The sequence below is a fragment of the Arthrobotrys flagrans genome, assembly GCF_004000055.1.
Source record: "Arthrobotrys flagrans strain CBS H-5679 chromosome Unknown unitig_8, whole genome shotgun sequence".
Classification (NCBI taxonomy): domain Eukaryota; kingdom Fungi; phylum Ascomycota; class Orbiliomycetes; order Orbiliales; family Orbiliaceae; genus Arthrobotrys; species Arthrobotrys flagrans.
In genome coordinates, this window is record NW_027137553.1 from 2,065,452 (window position 1) to 2,083,776 (window position 18,325).

The 18,325-nt window shown below is 46.1% G+C and overlaps 5 protein-coding genes across 6 annotated transcripts; 3 read left to right on the forward strand and 2 right to left on the reverse strand.

Annotated features, from left to right (window-relative positions):
- Positions 1 to 599: 599 nt before the first annotated feature.
- DFL_007097 (uncharacterized protein) lies at positions 600 to 7,710 on the forward strand (the record flags this gene model as incomplete). The annotated part of the gene is made up of 6 exons (XM_067636625.1): positions 600 to 862; positions 931 to 1,222; positions 1,284 to 5,031; positions 5,104 to 5,307; positions 5,360 to 5,482; positions 5,540 to 7,710. 6 exons carry the CDS (start codon positions 600 to 602, stop codon positions 7,708 to 7,710), a joined length of 6,801 nt encoding a protein of 2,266 aa, XP_067488223.1.
- Positions 7,711 to 10,141: 2,431 nt separating this feature from the next.
- DFL_007098 (uncharacterized protein) lies at positions 10,142 to 11,234 on the forward strand (the record flags this gene model as incomplete). Its single annotated transcript, XM_067636626.1, has 3 exons — positions 10,142 to 10,464; positions 10,534 to 10,697; positions 10,828 to 11,234. The coding sequence occupies 3 exons, from the start codon at positions 10,142 to 10,144 to the stop codon at positions 11,232 to 11,234; spliced, it is 894 nt and encodes a 297-aa protein (XP_067488224.1).
- A 2,695-nt stretch (positions 11,235 to 13,929) lies between these two features.
- On the forward strand, positions 13,930 to 15,041 carry DFL_007099 (uncharacterized protein; the record flags this gene model as incomplete). The annotated part of the gene is made up of 6 exons (XM_067636627.1): positions 13,930 to 13,976; positions 14,047 to 14,080; positions 14,143 to 14,228; positions 14,291 to 14,565; positions 14,640 to 14,801; positions 14,860 to 15,041. 6 exons carry the CDS (start codon positions 13,930 to 13,932, stop codon positions 15,039 to 15,041), a joined length of 786 nt encoding a protein of 261 aa, XP_067488225.1.
- Positions 15,042 to 15,594: 553 nt separating this feature from the next.
- On the reverse strand, positions 15,595 to 16,380 carry DFL_007100 (uncharacterized protein; the record flags this gene model as incomplete). Its single annotated transcript, XM_067636630.1, has 3 exons — positions 15,595 to 16,179; positions 16,238 to 16,272; positions 16,341 to 16,380. 3 exons carry the CDS (start codon positions 16,378 to 16,380, stop codon positions 15,595 to 15,597), a joined length of 660 nt encoding a protein of 219 aa, XP_067488226.1.
- Positions 16,381 to 16,910: 530 nt separating this feature from the next.
- On the reverse strand, positions 16,911 to 17,943 carry DFL_007101 (uncharacterized protein; the record flags this gene model as incomplete). Of its 2 annotated transcripts, XM_067636632.1 has the most annotated exons (4): positions 16,911 to 17,378; positions 17,469 to 17,666; positions 17,780 to 17,865; positions 17,940 to 17,943. In XM_067636632.1, the coding sequence occupies 4 exons, from the start codon at positions 17,941 to 17,943 to the stop codon at positions 16,911 to 16,913; spliced, it is 756 nt and encodes a 251-aa protein (XP_067488228.1). The 2 variants fall into 2 exon arrangements, with proteins under 2 accessions (XP_067488228.1, XP_067488227.1); XM_067636631.1 differs by having other exon boundaries at positions 17,469 to 17,869.
- Positions 17,944 to 18,325: the final 382 nt, after the last annotated feature.

Here is an 18,325-nt window from a genome sequence, read left to right on the forward strand (position 1 = left end):
TTCTCTCGATTCCTTTGGACTCGACCTTCCTGGTTCTTTGTGCAGCGACTGCATCCGGCTTCAGAACCCCAGCTTTGAAAGCCTCCACCCGTGATCAAAAACTCGACCCATTCCTTCGTCATACCACCACCATTGTGTCCCTCCGACGACCTCTCCAATCCTTCCTCTCATTCGACTGTCGAGAGTGCTACAGATCTTAAACCCGTTCCCTTTGATCGACCAGCATAACTCGAATCTCGGTAGTTTTCATCATTATCACCAACCACATCATCGTAATCATCATCGCTCAGCTGCTTTCGAAATTACTTGGCTGTCGACAACACCAGCCGCATACACAGTTAGAACGATTATGGATTGCAACTAGTTCGGTATCAATAGCTTGCCTGATTCTGAACCAGCGCTATTTTGAAACGGCAAACTTCTCTCTTCTTCACTTTTCAAATACACACAAATCCAAACATATTTACATCATTACCATCATCACAGTTTCCTTTTATGGTTGGAGGTCGAGAAAACAGACTTGGGTGTGCTAGCACCGACAACTCGTTGTTGGCTCGGGTTGATAAGATTTAGGAATCCTTATCTCTCACACTTCAACAATGATACCAAGTAGTACTGTAAAAGATGGGAAGAAGGTTGAAACTGGGCTGGTGGTTGCCCAGAAGGAGCCGCCAAAACCGGGGGATGTCAGTCCCCCAACAACAACAACAACAACAAAGATGACTAGGAGTATGAGCATGACAATGAAGGCAGAGAAGGACGACCTCAAGGAGGCTGCTAAGGACACATTCAATGTCGTTGTCGATCTCAACCTTGATGGGAATGTGCGCTGGGCCAGTTCATCCTGGCAAGACGTAGTCGGGTAAGCCTAGGAAGTTCGACCTTGGAATTTTGTTGTCATGAACCTGTTTTGCTAACCTTCATTCCTAGCACCTCCTGTGAATCCATCCAAGGAAAATCAATATCAACAATTCTTTACGAAAACACCGATTGTTTCCAGAGGGCTGTTGAAGCCATGAAACAAGATGATAGCAAATCGTATAAGATACGATTTTCGGTGGTTGTCGGACCACTTTCCGCTTTTGCTCAGGACCCCGTCAGGAAGGCCATGGCTGCAGAGAAAGAAGGATTTCGACCGGAGGAGGTTGAGGACCTGAGCATCCTCGAGATGGAGGGACAGGGAATCCTGGTCTTCGATCGAGGCGATGGCCAAGCTAGCCACGTAGGTGTTGGATGTTCCCTTTGATTGACTACTAGCAATACGCCGTGCTGACTCGGACTAGACAATGTGGGTCATAAGACCATGGACTGAGCCTAAAGAAATCACCATTGATCTTCCAGCCCCAATAATAGAGTCGTTAGGCGTCGGTGCTGGAATGCTGGCACAATACCTTAACGCTTTAGCCGAGGACGATCCGGCTGGTCATCCACCACCCCTCCCCGTTCTTTGCCGCATCTGCGAAACCCAGATTCAGCCTTGGTGGTTTGAAAAACACTCCGAGCTTTGTATGCTTGAACATAAAGCTGAGAGCGAAGTGCAATTGGCACAAGAAAACCTGAGTGTCCAGCGAAATGCTATAGTCAAGGTCCTGGATGCTATGGAACGAGCTACGTCTTCCAATAGGTCGTCGGAGCCGGGTAGTGTCGAATACCGCGGGTTTTCAATCAAGCCTCCCTCATCATCTTCGTCTGGAACAAGCTCCCCCGGTGGCCCATCCAGTAGAACAAAGGATGCGACATCGAGCGTTAAGTCTAAGTTTGGAGTCCGTCGCCCACAAGTCAGGATTGTTGAACTGCTGCTCGACCTTTGCGACACTGCCCTTGAGATCAGCACCCCTTCGATTAAGGAATCCTTGGGGACTGGTGAGGCCGGAGAATTCCGAACACAGTCACCGGCATCAGAGCAACGAATAGCACAGGTGATGCAATGGCAGTCACCTTCTACCAACACCCTCGAGCAAGAGCATGGCCTCGCGCTCTTGTGCTCCGACACTGAAAGCTGCTCCAAGGCAAAGGTTGAAGCCGTCCTCCGGCATCGCAATACTATTGAGTACTCTGAGAGGATCCGCTACGAATTCGCTACTCTCGTTCAGGATATTATCGATGAGGCGAGGAGCAAAGCTAGCGCTCTCGAAGACGACCTTGATATGCAATCTATCGAAGGGGATGTCTCCGAAGGCGAAGATATGTCCGAGAGTCAATTGTCAGGTAGTGCCTATCTCGGTGGCCTTTCAAAACGTATCAGCATCGGATCCGACCTTCGTAGAGCCCGGCGGTATTCTTCCCCGAGCTCAAGCCCGTTAGAATGCCTTACTCCCCGTTCCCAAATCAGTATGGGACGGGAAACTAGCCGACGGAGTCGGTTCAGTCTTCACGCTTCAGCAATGTCCTATGAGCTTGAGGGTAACGAAAGCGATGCTAGTGTCAGGTCTTCGATCAGGGGAGACATAACCCGAGTAGACAGCCCTGTTAGTGAATATGGTTCTATCTCTCGATCTGGGACCCGCAGCTCTGTCGAGAGGAAACGTCAGAGCCTAAACCTTCTGCAACACGGCACACGATCCCCTCACCGACAAGTATCTCCTGGAAGGGTCAGTGTTGGCACTGCTTCGCCAATGAAAACAGCAAAACCCCGGCTCTCTGCACTTTTCGATGGTCAATTTCCTACCCCTATTACCTCACCACTCTTGTTCACTGGTGACTTCTCTCCTGCACTCGAGCACGGTCACAGGAGACAATCGTCCGTCGCATCGTCTGACGCTGCTACTAAGCCGCCGCTGTCTCCCAGACTCACTTCTGCTACGCCTGGCGCGCAGAAGGCTGGTACACCATCTATCAAGGACTTCGAGATCATTAAGCCAATTAGCAAAGGCGCCTTCGGGAGCGTTTACTTATCTAAAAAGAAGTCCACTGGAGACTACTACGCTATCAAGGTCCTCAAGAAAGCTGATATGATTGCTAAAAATCAAGTTACTAATGTCCGTGCTGAAAGAGCTATCATGATGGTGCAAGGGGAGAGCGATTTCGTTGCTAAGCTTTTCTGGACTTTTGCTAGCAAGGACTATCTCTACCTTGTTATGGAATATCTTAACGGTGGCGATTGTGCTGCACTGATCAAGGCACTTGGTAACCTATCTGAAGACTGGGCCAAAAAATACATGGCTGAAGTCGTTCTAGGTATCGAGCATTTACACGATCGTGGTATTGTCCATCGTGACCTGAAACCCGATAATCTACTCATCGACCAAAAAGGCCATCTCAAACTTACTGACTTTGGTTTGTCTCGTATGGGTCTTTTGGGTAGACAGAAGCGTGCGCTGCAGGGATCTTCGGAATCCACTCCGGATTTGCTCAAGCATGGACCCTTCGTTCCTAGGTCAAGATCACAGGCATCATCAAGGTCTACGTCTTTTGACTTCAATCCTGGCCAATCCTCACCATCAAATACCCCCGTTATCTCTCCGGAACCAGGATCTCAAATCGTCGGTCCATCATCTTACTTTAGCTTGGGCCGAGAACCTACACGGGAGAACACACTTAGTAGAGAAGCGACGTTGAGTCGAGAAGCAACACTGAGTCGCGAAAATTCCATTCGAGAAAAGGGAAAACTATCTCTTGGTCGTAGCGATAGCGCAGCTGGCGAGGGCTTGGTTCCAATGCTTGGTGGGTTTCCGTTGAATGACCCAGCTAGCTTGTCAATGGCTGCACGGAGGTCTTTCTATCCGATCGACGACGATGCTCAAAGCACGAGCAGTGCGTCTAGCGACGTTAGCAACATCCATCCTTCGTCACTCTCTGCCTTTGCACAAGCACCCCCAACATCATCTCATTCAATGATGCCACCCCAGCTTGCTCTCTTCGACCCGGAAGATAGTAACCGCAAATTTGTTGGTACACCCGATTACCTTGCCCCAGAGACCATCAATGGAACCGGACAAGATGAAATGAGTGATTGGTGGTCTGTCGGTTGTATTCTTTTCGAGTTTCTATACGGTTATCCTCCATTCATGGCTGACGCTCATGAGAAAGTCTTCGACAACATTTTGAACCGAAGGATTGACTGGCCGGGCGATGATGAAGTTGAAATCAGCCCGGAAGCCAAGGACCTCATCAACAAGCTATTGTGCACGGACCAAGAGAAGAGGCTTGGGGCTCGTGGTGCCGACGAAATTAAAAGCCACCCTTTCTTTGCGGATATCAACTGGGAGCAAATTCTTCAAGACGAAGCATCATTCGTTCCTGACCTCAAAGATATCGAAAATACCGAATATTTTGACGCTCGAGGAGCCACTTTGCAGGAATTCTCAGAGGACTTGGAAGACCATACTTCGCCCAGCACCACGCCAAGCAACGACTACTCAGACCGTCCTCATGATGCAGTTCCGAGGGGCCGCCGGGATCAGAGTATTGGCAAGCGCAACCTGATGCCGTTACACATCCCACCGCATGTTCGTGAGAGTGGCGGACGTGGCAGAAGGCTTAGTGAACCCCTTGCAGATAACGACTTTGGGCTGTTTCAATTCAAAAACCTCCCTGTGCTTGATAAAGCAAACAAGGACCTTATCCAAAAGCTTCGATCGGAGGCTCTTAAGAATCAAACGCCTGCATCCGCTACGACTTCGTCTCCATCACAATCTGTTGAGGGAAGTCCAGTGCTTGGAAAGGGTGTTTCGAGAACACTGTCCGCTAGCTCAAGAGGTGGTAAGAGGGCTGTATCGCCAAGCAACTTGCATTCATCCATGACCTCGCCCCCTAGTCGAGGCTCGCAACCGTCGTCACCTCTTCTAGTCTCCTTTTCTGCAAACCACCCACACCGCAAAACTTCGAATGCCTCGACGACTAGTACTAGTAGCTTTGCATTGAATACGGCCCAGATTGACGTTCCCAAGATTTCGACTAAGATCGAGGGGCCGTCACCTATAACGGACTCTGCTAACGCATCGCCGACTCGATTACACAATATCTCACCAATTCGAATCCAAGCGCCCTCAAAGATCTTCGGGAAATCTCCCCAGGCTCCGCTTTCACCTCGTAAGGAACATGGTCTCTCTTCTCAGAATCGTGGTTTTACTCGGGTTCGGTCGCTTACGGTAGGCTCTCAAGACGGCGATCCACCAGCATTCGTCGATAGTCTCAAACACTACAAACGCCATAGCCAGGTCTTTGATATGTCTCCCTCTTCTTCGGATAATGAGGATAGCCGGAGCAGCGCTTTGTTGAGAGTCCAAAGGAGACGTCAAAGCTCTCAAAGAATATCTACGATTAGTACTCAAGATGGACCAGTTGCCCGACCTCTTGACATTCTTGGTATGTGTTTTGCCCCCGAATGAAAAAGATAAACGTATTAACAAAAGGATAGTTTGCGAGGATCATCCTGTATCGCGTATGGTCATGGAGCGCATGCTAGAGAAACTCCAGTGCCGAACTATGTCTATTGAAACTGGCCCAGAGGCTGTACGTTGCGCTATGAGTGAAGTCAAGTGTAAGTGGAACAATAAACCAACGGAAGTAATGGTTTTATAGCTGACAAGGTGTATAGTTGACTTAATATTGACTGAGTACAAGCTTCCGCAAATCAATGGGGATGATCTTGCACGCATGATCAAGACAACCAAGAATGCCAATAACAGCACTCCCATTGTGTGTGTTACGGGATATCTCCGTGACCTGAAAGACCCACATCACTTTGATGACTTGATCGAAAAGCCCGCCACACGACAAAGTTTAACCGAAGTAATGGAACGATTGTGCGCATGGGTCCCTCCACAGACTCCCACTAGCCGCAACTCTCCAATGGTGTTCCCAGTTGATAAGAATAGACCACCCGTCCCGCCACTCCCAATGAAGAACCTTGAAGCCGAACGGCGTCCAAGCTTGGACCGTAACTACACTTCACCTTTGCCGAGAACGGGTAGCCTTCTGTCTACAAAGAGCTCCCTTGACAATACTAAGGCTCAGGCAGCTGATAAGCTTAAGAAGGCCCACAGTGATGACGCAGTCCCACGGGTCCAGAACCGTATGGATACGCTAACTCCTCCTCCATCATCATTGGGTGAAGAGTTCATGATGCAAAAGTTTGAGCTGAATCAGAAATCCACGGAACGAGCACGGTCACAACTTTCCGTCTCATCTCTAGCTTCACCCCCGCCAACCCCGCCTCGCCCTCCAATTCCTGATAAGAGTGGAGATAGAGCCAAGGCCACGAAGTCCACTACATCGTCTCCATTGAAACACCACGATTTTGTCAATACACCTGAGATCAAGAAGCCAACCGCAACCTCCGGCCCTTCAATTGAGGTCAAGATGCCTATTCCAACGTCTATTGCCAAGCCAATTTCTTTAGAAAAACCGGAGAAACCTGTTGAGTCTCAAGTTAAGATCGTTTCTCGACAACCAGTCCCACTGGCTAGTGCATCATCTTCTACGGCTGTTCCAGGGAAGAAGATAGAGGCACCAATTCAACCTAAGGTAGCTGAAGTCTCCAAGAAACCCGAAACTCCGGGCAAGTCTGCAAGTACGAATCAAGCACCCTCTACCACTGCTAGGCCTATGACACCTGTCAAACAGACGGTGCCGATAACCCCCACCAAAGCTACTGTACCAGTTGTCCCTGCTGCTCAACCTGGACCTAGTACACCGACCAAGCCGATGGTAACGGCTATACCTGCCAAGTCAACGGCACCAGTCACGCCTGTCAAGTCAACGGTGTCAGTCACACCCGTCAAATCAGCAGCACTAATTACGCCTGCTAAAGTAACTGAGACCGCTGGTAAATCCGCTCCCGCTGCTAAACCGCCATTGACACCTGTCAAACCAGTGGAGACTACTGTCAAGCCTACAGCCCTCGCTACTCAGCCAGTGACACCGGTTAAAGCAGCAGACCCAGGAAAGAGGGCTACCGAACCTCCAAAGCCCGTCGCGCAGCCAACTTCACCAATTGAGCTCACTTCTAAACTCAAGAAAACTACTAGTGGGAGCTCCGCAACGAGTTCACAATCATCTACGTCGCCGAAGCAAACCCGGTTCCAATCCCCTCCCCGGGTGGCTTCTACGTCACCATCCACCATTCCGCCTGTGCCACCCGTTCCAGCACTGAAAGGGGACATTTTACGTGGCCCAACTGTTGGGCAGCTGGAATCAGAGGCTCTTGTTGGTAAAAAATCAGTAAATTATGCGCCATCGCCTCTGTCGCCAATACCAGCTACGCCGAAGACCCCGGGCTTTCCCGAACCGACAACGCCGAAGGCAGTTTCGAATGCGCCACCAAAATCCCCAGAGGCTGCTACATCAAAGGCCATGACACCCGCTCCTAAATCCTCCCCGCCAAAAAGTAAAGTCGAAGAGCCAGCCCTAAAAACCTCGAAGGCTGTGCTTGAGGCTTCAAGCTCAAAAGCTCCCCCGAAGCTAGTCGAACCCGTCGCGCCAAATTCGACTAAGCCAGCCGCAAAACCAGAGACACCGACAACTATCAAACCTGGGAAGATAGAATTCGGAAGGAAGTCGCCGTCCCCGGAGACCGTCAGCAAACCACGGTCGTTCCGAAGTCTCCTGACGGGGAAAGCTCCAGATACAGTGGATTCCGCCGATGATGAAATGAGCAGCGACCCTAATTCCAAGAAGACCCTAAAATCACCAAAGCCTCTTAAAGAGAAACGCAGTCGCGGCTTTCTCGGTGGGGACTTCAAGAAGAAGTCCGACGATTCGAAGTAGATATTCGCTCGTCATACTTTTACTAGTCGTCCTCGCCCTGATTCCCCGCTTGACCCGAACGCACGGGGTATCAGCCTCCCTAAAACGAAGAGTGTTTCCGTTGATATTCCAAAAGTTTTGGCAAAATCCTTAAAATTTGGACTAATAAGGTTAAAAAAACTGCCCAAAAGTTAACACCACACCACCAACCCTCACCTCTATCGGGCGTGCCATCATATCATTCCCTATAAACTTAGGGAATGTTCCTCCGATGACGTCTTACGTCTAAGAACATCTCTACACCTTCTTCTATTCTTTTTGTTCCTTTCCTTTCTACCCATTTTATAATCCCGGCGATATTTAATGCCTAATGAACGAGACGAAGAAATGATTCCGGCATGTATATTATTCTGGATGGGAAGCGAATGCTTGTGCGACGTCCTGTTGTTTTATCCCATCATATCTGTTTTACCGCCCTCGAGGGAAAAAAAAAAGGATCTGTTATTTTTTTTCAACCATTTTGCAATTGCTTGTTCGTGTGTGCCGACGTGTGTTTACTATTCGCTCGCGCCTGTTCTTCTGTCTGTTTGCTATCGTTCTACAAGCAATGCTGAGCGATACCTACCCTTGTGCGAATTTCCCTTGTTCCGTCATTCCTCCGACAGCTTGGAAGCAGAAGCGAACATGTCTTTGCATGATGTCTTTACATGGCTCCTTTCCCCTGATCTCCCATCACCTTCATACACACTCCTCGATATCAATACCTGATATCCATCTACGACACTATCATCCTCTGTTTCTTTTGTCCACCTGCAATGTATTAGGAGCATGGCGTTCTCGATTTTTCTGTTTTACTTCGTTTTACCTTTTTGGCGCGTATGAGGAGTTATCTCGTCTTCACATCCTTTCTTGCCTTTACATTGAATATCTTGCAGAGAAAGTGTTTCCCGAACTGGTACCGTGATACCCGAAGTCGTCGCCTTTTTTTTTTTTTTTTTTTTACTTTTCCTTTATTTTTTGTGTCAAGCAGAAAGCAAAAAAGAGAGAAAGAAAGAAACTTCGAAAACATCGCTTGAACTTTGCCTTTCCAACCTTTTTTTTTCGTTTTCAAAATCTTTTGTATAGGAAATAGGAAAAAGAGAGAAAAACAACTATATGATACACTGATATCCTTTCTGACAGATATATATACTCTGATTTACTATCTGGTTTGCTTCTAGCTACAGGGTTGCCCCGACGATCTAGTTCCCTCTTTTAATTTCATCTGCTGGAATTATTTTAATCTCTCAGATTCGAGGTATGTAGTTTCTTTCGGTTATTATAGTCTTGCTAGCTGGTACCGACTAGTATTTATTTTCTTTAATCTTGACATTCCTCTTTCAATTCTTGTGCATGGTTGGGGCATATCATTCTATTCATATGTTAATTAGAATAATATTGGACTGAAGATCTAGTAAATATTTTACAGTGTACTAAAAACTTATTGATAATTTTAAGTATAAGCAGCTTTCAAATCCAGGATATCCGAAATCCGAAATTTTCGAGTTTATTAAAAAGCGTGGAGAGAATTAATCTGTCACCAGCAATATTCAGGTGCATGTAAATTAGCTAGGTATCCTTTGACTAGCTACTTAAGAAGTATTTAGTATCCGTCTGTATAGCTTGACCAGTTAGGTTTCTCAGATCTTGCTAGCTTCCTAGCGTGGATCCGGAACGAAATTCCAGAGATCAATTGATATTCCTCGCGTTTCTGCACTGAGGCCTGTGCCTGAATTGGAAGGTTGAAACGCTCGCGCAATTGCCAATCTGCAGCTGCGGGTCAAATTGTGGGGTCCAGATGCGAGCTACGTATCTAGCTACTCAAGCTAGGCCCAGATCACGTTTGCGACTTCGAGGCTCTTTTTTTGTACGTAAAACCAGCGACCTGGCCGCGGTATGTTGCATATTGTATTGGAGGAGCTACGAGCACTGCCTCTTTGGTACCGGAGATAGTAACCGGAATTTTCCGAAATAACAATATTCAAAGCCGCACTGCCTCTAATTGTACCTACTTCAGCGCCCACGTGTCTAGACTCTGAATGTTGATTTGTGAGAAACTCGAAGTCCGCTACTACGACAGCAGTACCTCGTGAAATCCTTTAATCAAAGAAATTGCGACTACAAACGTCAGTACGACGGGTAAAATCCATCGACCACCTCGTAGCCGTACATACCTGTTCGAATTCTGCACATGCGAAGTACTAGAGAACTAATGTTTCTGTGGAGAGATGGCTGGGATATAGGAGAGAAACCAAAAGATGGTTGTTATAGCTGGTAGTATATAAAGGAGGTTCACGAACGCGAATGATGGCTCAGATGATGTTTCAACCATGCATAGACACTATCGGTCTTATTAGAATTAGATGAAATTTAATTGTATGATACTATAGCGCCGTAGCTCACAGTCGTGGCCATGCATCTATTTATCGCCAATACAAGGGGGGTCACAGAGACTATATTCATCGGTGCATTGATCGTACGACAGCTTTCTCCAACGGCTAAGACCCAGGACTACTCAACATGTGCTTCGCTCCCAGGATGGCCAATGCCGAAAGATAATGGAGGCTATTTTGACCGCGCGTCTTGCTGGAATAGGACAAAACCGTGGTTGCAAAATGAAACCAGCAAGGCCCTTCCCAATAAATGTATAAAACTCCTCTTCTGGGATGCTACGACCGAGAATACCACTTTGACTCGCCTGGGTTGTAACGAATTCTGCGGACGAGATCAAGGCTGGTACGTTAACCCAAATGCGCTTGAGCGGGTCCTGACCTGGATTTTCCCAATATTCTTTTTTCTATTCAGCCTCAGTTTACCTGCAATCGGATGGGATAAATTCCTTGCAATAATGCACGCCATGGGAGATCCTATCGACAGTGTTTGGTCTCTATTGGACAAGATCTACGCTTGGGACAAATGTTACGCATTCGCCGAAGAGTTCGTCACGGAAGAGCAGAGCTTTGGAGAGAGTAGTGGTCGACGAGACCGAAAGACTTGAACGAATTAAAGTGATTGCTACAACTTTTGCGGGTATTGAGGAAATAATGGGACACCGTCCTGATTCAGAAAGTATATACTAGGACATAGCTAGTTCGTTAGGCTTGATGAAGACAACTGAATTCGACGAGTGGAGGAGAGCGGCGACTACGTTGGTAGACGATAGGACGAATGACCTCGTCCGGACAGCAGTGGCTATCGCTCTCTTTATCTTTCAGTTTTTCTCCTCGTTGGTATTCGATTCCGATAAAGTCCCCCCAGGAGGCCGTCTGGGCTCAGCTATGCTCCTCTCTTGGCTTATTCCACTGATGCTTATCAGTAACATCATGGAAGGGGTTGCATCACGGCGGACATTCTCAGGACTATTATCCGCTTGGTTGAAAATATACGGCGCAGTCAAGGTCGCATGCCAGATCAAAGGGTTGAGAGTCGTCACTGGGACGACTACTTTGATAAGCTATATTCGACCGGAGCAATCTATATATCTCGTCCGCACAAACTTCAAGTGATGCGGCAAGCCAAGGGAAAAGAGAAGATTGTTAGAATAGCCTTGCCCTTCTTTTCTACACTTGTGGTTATCTTTGGGTTTATTCCTGCCTTCTATATTCATTGGATCGCCGCTGCGAATGGCTTCAGCTGCCGACACTTCTGGATTATCGGCGTTTTCTGCGCATGGATTATCAGTCCCATTTTAACGACTACTTTGCAATCGTTCACGAAATACAGATTCTGGATATGGTTTATCCTGGTTAAGGATACTTTAATAGGATTTGGGAGCATTCTTATGTGTCGCTGTCTGTCGCTGGACTTTTTAATTCATGTTTGTGTTGGAGCTTGTCTCTTTAGCTTGGGAAAGCGGCTGCTTACTTCCCACTCAATACAACACTGATTTACGCTTTGTACGGGAGAACGATATATCGGTATATTATCTCGTTTTTGATGGCCCAGATCTCCTTTGTCGTCGTTGTTATAGTGTTTTTTCGGCGAGGGTTATGGATATGGCGTTATGGTGAGAGACCTAAGCGTACCGTCTGGAACAGGCTTGAAGGAACATGGATTTTGGATTTCTTGAAGATACAACACTAGGGTATATATATCACGAACCCTCATTGATATTTCAATGGAGTATTTGGTTTTTTTTCTTGTCTATTAATATTCAAACTAGGGAAATACTGGTAATGTGGCCATTCAGTATCGGAAAAATACAACAAGCTGTGTGCTGACCAAGTATGGGACTAGACGGTGATCTGTTTAAGCATAGTTATATGTGCCCAGTCTTGAGTTTTAGGTACGCATTGCAGAACTGGCGATAAAAGTTTCAACTTGTCTTGGTAATGGCAATTGATGTACTGCGGTTCCATGGATGATTAATTACAAAACATCTTGCCTCTATTCAAAGTCCCTCCTCTCTCAAACCTATCACAGACCCTCCGAATCACCATTTTCGTTCCTTCCACTTTCTCTCGATCAATACTTTCCAAGGGCACCAGTGCCTCTGTTATCTCAATCCACCCCTTTGCGTTCGTAAGTCTGCTATATTATTACTCCGATTGAACCTAACTAAGTAATAGAAAGCTACATCCGCTGCCACAGTTCCATATCCACACTCAATTCTCTCTAATTCGTCAGATTCTGTATTCCGAGCGATTTCTAAGCATTCCTCGAACTCGCTACTACTTTGTCGAGATCATGATCTGCATGCAATACTGAATATCTGTCACCGTATTAATTTGCTAGGTCTGTATATGTCGAGACTAAGGCCGGTCTCTCGATAGAATCCTATACAGGCTCAAACCGCTCACGTGCTTTGATAGCTTCGTCCAAATCACTTAAATCATTAAAGAGCTTCCACTTTTTCATATACCAGGCACCTAGTTTATATATCCAGTAGGTGTACTTGTCGTCATTTGGTTCGGTTAAGTTGTTCCATAAAGACGATTGCTTTGTTCAAATCGTCTAGATCTTCGATTTTTTTTCATATCTTTCATCCAGCCGAACAACTAAAACTTGCAGCCTTTCGGCGAGTCTCTGATCTCCGTCCTCCGTTAAAAGGACAGATTCTTCCCCATATCGAATGGAAGTTTCTAGATCAGAAAAGGCGGAGCTGATTATATATCTATGTCATATCGCAGAACCTAGGTCTCTAAATCGTTGGGCTCTTTTTTGATGCTCCTCTGGTAATATGAGTAGTGCTTGCTCCGCCCACATTATTCCGGCATCCAGGTCATCGGGATCGTTGAGCAGATTATACCGAGTTACAAGTGCCTCCGCTAGTGTGGCCAGAATGTCGGTACGGTCCGGCGAATATTTGGGTAGATTTTCGAGAGCTTCTTCGGCGATTTGAACCGCATCGATGGTAGGTCTCGGATCCAGACTTTCCTAGATCAAAAATCAAAGACCTTCGGTTTTATTTCGGAGTTCATTGATGTTGACATTTTGCACAAACCGTTCATCCCTTGAAGACGGGTTGGAGGTACCGGGATTTGATAAAAAGGTTCGGATCTCGGCCAGCAGTGTGTGAACTTCTCGGAACTTGTGTGAGTTTTCTTGCTGATTGGAATAGATAACCAGCGGCTAGTAGCTGTTTCATTTCCATAAGATATGCAGTTTCTTCGCCGTAAAATCCTTTCGCTTTGCTAATTAGTTCTCGGAGTAACTTCTCCGCTTCTTCGTGCATACTATGGCAATAAAATTGTCCTTAGCATCTATATTAATACTTAATCAAACAAAATTTAGACATCTCTAAAACGTGCCTAAGATTTCGACTGAAAAATGTTAAAGCAGGCTCACTTCATCATGTCACACCCAAGAAGAGATGCCGCATTTTCGGTTCCGTTGATACCATGCAATTTATAAATACAATTAATGAATTTATGAATGTCGCTGGCTTCCATAATCGGTATATCAGTGAAAGGCACTAGAATCAATCCGATGCAAATATTTTTGAAGATATAACCCCTCTATTTCGAAGAAACCTTAAAGTGGAGTATGCGGAGTCAACATTTTGAGGGGCAAAGTTACGAAATCCTGTTGGATTATTATGTGTTGCGTGTCGTCCAATCGCTCGTTTCCGTTTATGGCCAACGTCACACCAAGCTTCAGAACGATGAGCCTCCCAACGCCTACATGCTACAACCTCCACCGTCTCCGACCTAATCTCTCTTCCTTCTTATCCCGCGTTTACCGATACCACTACCTCCCACCATGGCGCAGGTAGTTGGCCAACAGATCCTTCGGGATCCGGCGTTATTGTACGTCTTCTCGCGCTCAGGCTTACTACTCTAAGGTCAGAATTAACGAATCGTGTCTCAAACACTGTAGCTACTGGATTTTGTTCCCGATTACGATTGTTATGGTATATAATCTATATCCTAATCTCTTTATACGCTGTTACATTGTCTAACTGCTGTCGTGTAGATCTTGACCGGTGTTCTCCGCCATTACGCCACCTTGCTTCTCCAATCTGCCCCTAAACCCCTCGAAGCCAAAGCAATCCGCGAGCAGTACGTCCATATATCATGGCACATATTTCAAACTCATCACCCTAATGACCGATTTTCTACAGGAAAAACTATCTACACGGCATAAACCTCCGCACCAACGCGAATCAAATCCCGCTCTCCTCATTCACCTCCCGTAAAAACTACCTGGTCCAAGCGTTCCAATCTGGCAGTTTTCTAAAGGATCCCGATGCCAAGAATAAGCCCCCAGCGAATCCCATGTCCGATCCTAACGGGATGGATGCGATGATGAATATGATGAAGGGGAATATGATGATGATCGTACCGCAGACGGTGATTATGGGGTGGATTAATGCGTTTTTCAGTGGATTTGTTATCAGTATGCACAATTTCCACTATATAGAGTAGGGAGAGTGTTTGCGGGAAACGAGGCTAATATTTTACGCGTGATAGTGAAACTTCCTTTCCCGTTGACGATTCGGTTCAAATCTATGCTTCAGAGCGGGGTTATGACTAGGGATATGGATGTCAGATGGGTGTCTTCTCTTTCATGGTATTTCTTGTGCTTGTTTGGGTTGAAGTCGGTCTTTACGTTTATTTTGGGGAATGATAATGGTATGTTGATGTCTCTCTATTTGGCTTTTATGGAAGTGGGGCACTAATTTGTGTTTAGCGGCCGATCAAACCATGGCCCAAGTTCAGCAGATGAATCCGCAGGCGAATACTCAGCAGCTCTTTGGGCCTGGCCAAGATCCTGCAAAGATGTATTTGGCAGAGGCGGAGAATTTGGAGGTTATGGTTCAGCATGAGTTTGTATTGGATGGGATTGAGGATCGGATATTGGCGAGAATATGAAGTAGTCAAGCACAGGTTGGAGATTCTCAAGATAGGATTGATGATATCAGAAGCGTTTACAAGTAGTATGCAGTGTGTTCCAGCATGGTTAAGCTACAGATATATAGTTCCCAGCACCGCAGTTTGATTGTTGTTAACGCACTTTAGATTTCAAAAATGCCCGAATTCAGCCAGGAAAAAGACAGAAAAAGGGAACTGGGACGTTTTTGAGACTCGAAATGACGTGCTGCATGCACATCCAAGCTACCATAGAGTGTATGATAGTTGTTATTAAGATCGTGTCAAAGCCTATTTGGTAACAGTCGTTACCGACTAGGCCATCCCAGTCCTGCCTTGAAGAAGCACACCAGCAAATGTAAGCCCCTCTAGAAATTACACCACACCAAAATATCATTTTAATGATGTACTGGCATCGAGAATAATGATGTCCATGACGCAAAAGATAGTAAGTAGTATAGAATAAGACTGCTTTTGATTCCATCAAAATGATAATATTATGAATACTAGTAGTATCTTTGCACTTCTCCTGCGAAAACCAAGTGCTATATGATAATCACACCTTCTTTCCCTTCCTCCTAACGCTTCCCTTCCCACTACCCACCTCAACGCCCGTCATCTCTTCCTGAACTTTCCTTCCGCTGGCCGTCACAACGCTGCTATCCAGCTCCTTAGGTACATCTTCGTTCTCCAAAATCCAAGGTACCGAAGCACCCAACCAGCTCTCAAAAGGCTTCTTCACAAAGAACCCCTTGTCATCAATCCAATCCATAAACGGACCCTCAACATCTCTATTTCTCACAATATTCTTCCCATCAACCACTTGGGTTTGCAAAATCTTCAACCTATAAGTCGGATCATGCTTCGTAACCTTCGAGCTGATAGTTAAAGATACCGGTGCAGTTTTATGTTTTCCCACGTAGATTGTCGAGGATTCGAAAAAGTAGAGCCATATTGTCAGAGCGGTATTGAGGGTGAAGTAAGCGATGCAAGCGTATAAAGTAAAGGTTTTGGTCTTTTCGAAGCCTTGGGTATAGTCTAGGTAGAAGGTTGCGCCGGCGATAAGGCACGCGGCGGTGGAGATGGATAGACGGACATCGGTGAGGGTGTGCGATTGGGCGAATGATTTGGTTTTTAGGTACTATAACTTCGATATTAGTCTTGTATAATGGTTACAAATGTGATTGTGGGATACACACGGCCGCGACAGCATCGTCAGATGTGTTCTTGAGGTCTGAAGTAGGATAGGGTGTCAGCGGCTGCTCGTGCCGAGAAGTCTTGGGATTGAAATGGGAAACCTACCGGGTAGAGAGTAAGGGCAGATCTTAGTGGGTTCCGCCATCTTGTATGCTTACGAAGCTATCTCTTGCCTTCTGGTGTGAACTTGAGTGGATAGGAGCGGTGTCGTGAGAAAATTGGTGATATCGAGCCCGTCCTTTGAGCTAGCGCGAGGGAAGCTGCGTGGTGACCAGTTGTGGACAGGTGTTAACCACCGCAACACATTCACAGGGGTATCTCGTGCGAAATGCAACAAAGTGTTGGCGATAAATTCGCGAACGATATCCCGCAGAATTCTTATTGTTTTATATGTTATAGGAACCGTCAAACGTTCTACAGACGATATGAAAAATGGAGTTTTCTAAATAAGAGAAAATACAGTGTTGCAGTTTGCTCGGTCAGAATTTTCAGTCTAAAGTTGGAATTTTGATCCTCCAGATCTTATCGAGAGATCGATTACCTAGGTAATTAACGAGTAAGGCGAAATCATCAGTGGTTCCGAATTCATAAAAAATCGAATTAACCAAATCCCTTTATTTACTAGAAAGAGAACCAAAACGTTCCAAGAAGGTGAATGGGAATATATATACACCTTTAGCTCCTCTTTTTCTTGGAACCGTACCCCATGAACTCTGGTGCAACTAGCAGGGCCCCGACGACTGAAACAACAAACATTGGAGTAAATGCATTCTGTAAATCTCCAGGATGGTAGAATAGCCAGAGGCCGATAAATATCGTTGATAAGACTGCAATGACTAGCCCGGCCATCAGAAATTTCCCCATAGACAAACCCTCCTCGGCGTAGAGACCCCATGCTTCATCCGGAGGATTAGGGTTGTTAACTATCCGTTTAGGAATGAACCTGAGAAGTTTCTCAATTGAGTCGGCACAACCAGGATTATTATAGAAGTACAGCAGAATTTCAGGAGCTATAGGGGGCTTGAAGGGTAAAGAGTCTGGTACGTATCCCACTGGGTAATCAATTTCATACTCCTGGTGGCCTCGTTTTGGAAGCTGATCGGTTTCAGAGCAACTGACGTGGATTTTATAAAATGGTTGAAACTAAATCATCAGTTAGCTGCAAGTGTTCTTTAACTGACCTAGAGCTCCCTTAGATGAATTTGTCATGAGGAATGTGTCATCCAAACCTACTTTTACAAATCTGAACCTCGCAATTTCTCGAAAAGATATCCACCCGAAACTTCCTCGTAGAGATTTATAAGCTCGTTTCATAAGTCGGAAGAATTGTTTGTCGTGGGAGTTCATCACGTTAATCGGCCCGTATACAGCTTGTTTGTCAACCAGACGCCGACAGCACAGGAAAACATCCCGAGGAGCAGCGGGCGGTGGCTGCGGTATAGGACAATGTATCCCAACAATCGATCTTGTTATCTTATAAGTCGATCGAAGTGACTCTTTAACTATATTAAGAATCCCTCCCAGGAAGTTTACGGCCGTAATACCGAATGGCCGAAGGTCAAAAACTCCAAATTTGCGGGGGCTTCCGGTACTATCAATTGGCTCCGGCGCACTAGTTTGAAGTATTTCGCTAGCTTTTGGTAAATTAGTGTGCGTATTGTGTTAGACTACTTTCCATGAAGATTTAACATTGAAAATACATACACATATAGAAGTAGCGTGAGAACCAGTCAGAAGTGCCTTTACTAGCTCGGGGCTAGAGAAGCCACCACGATATGGATTCTGGTATGGCATGAGTGAAACTCCGACCGCAACTCTATTAGCAAGATCTCATCGGTACCGCACGTCAGTCTTGTGTCCTAAAGCTTTTATAGTACCATAGTTTAAGGGCTTCAAGAATTATCGGATTATAATCGATCAGAAGAGAGGGTCAGACTCACACATCTACAACGAAGTAAGACTGAACCAGGCTTACATGGCTTGACTGGATAAAGCCAACTTGTCCAAATTATCTCTAAAGGAGAGTATTCTTCTAACCACAGATAGAATCTGTTGAGGGGACTTTCTTGCTCCAGTAACGAGACTGCCTC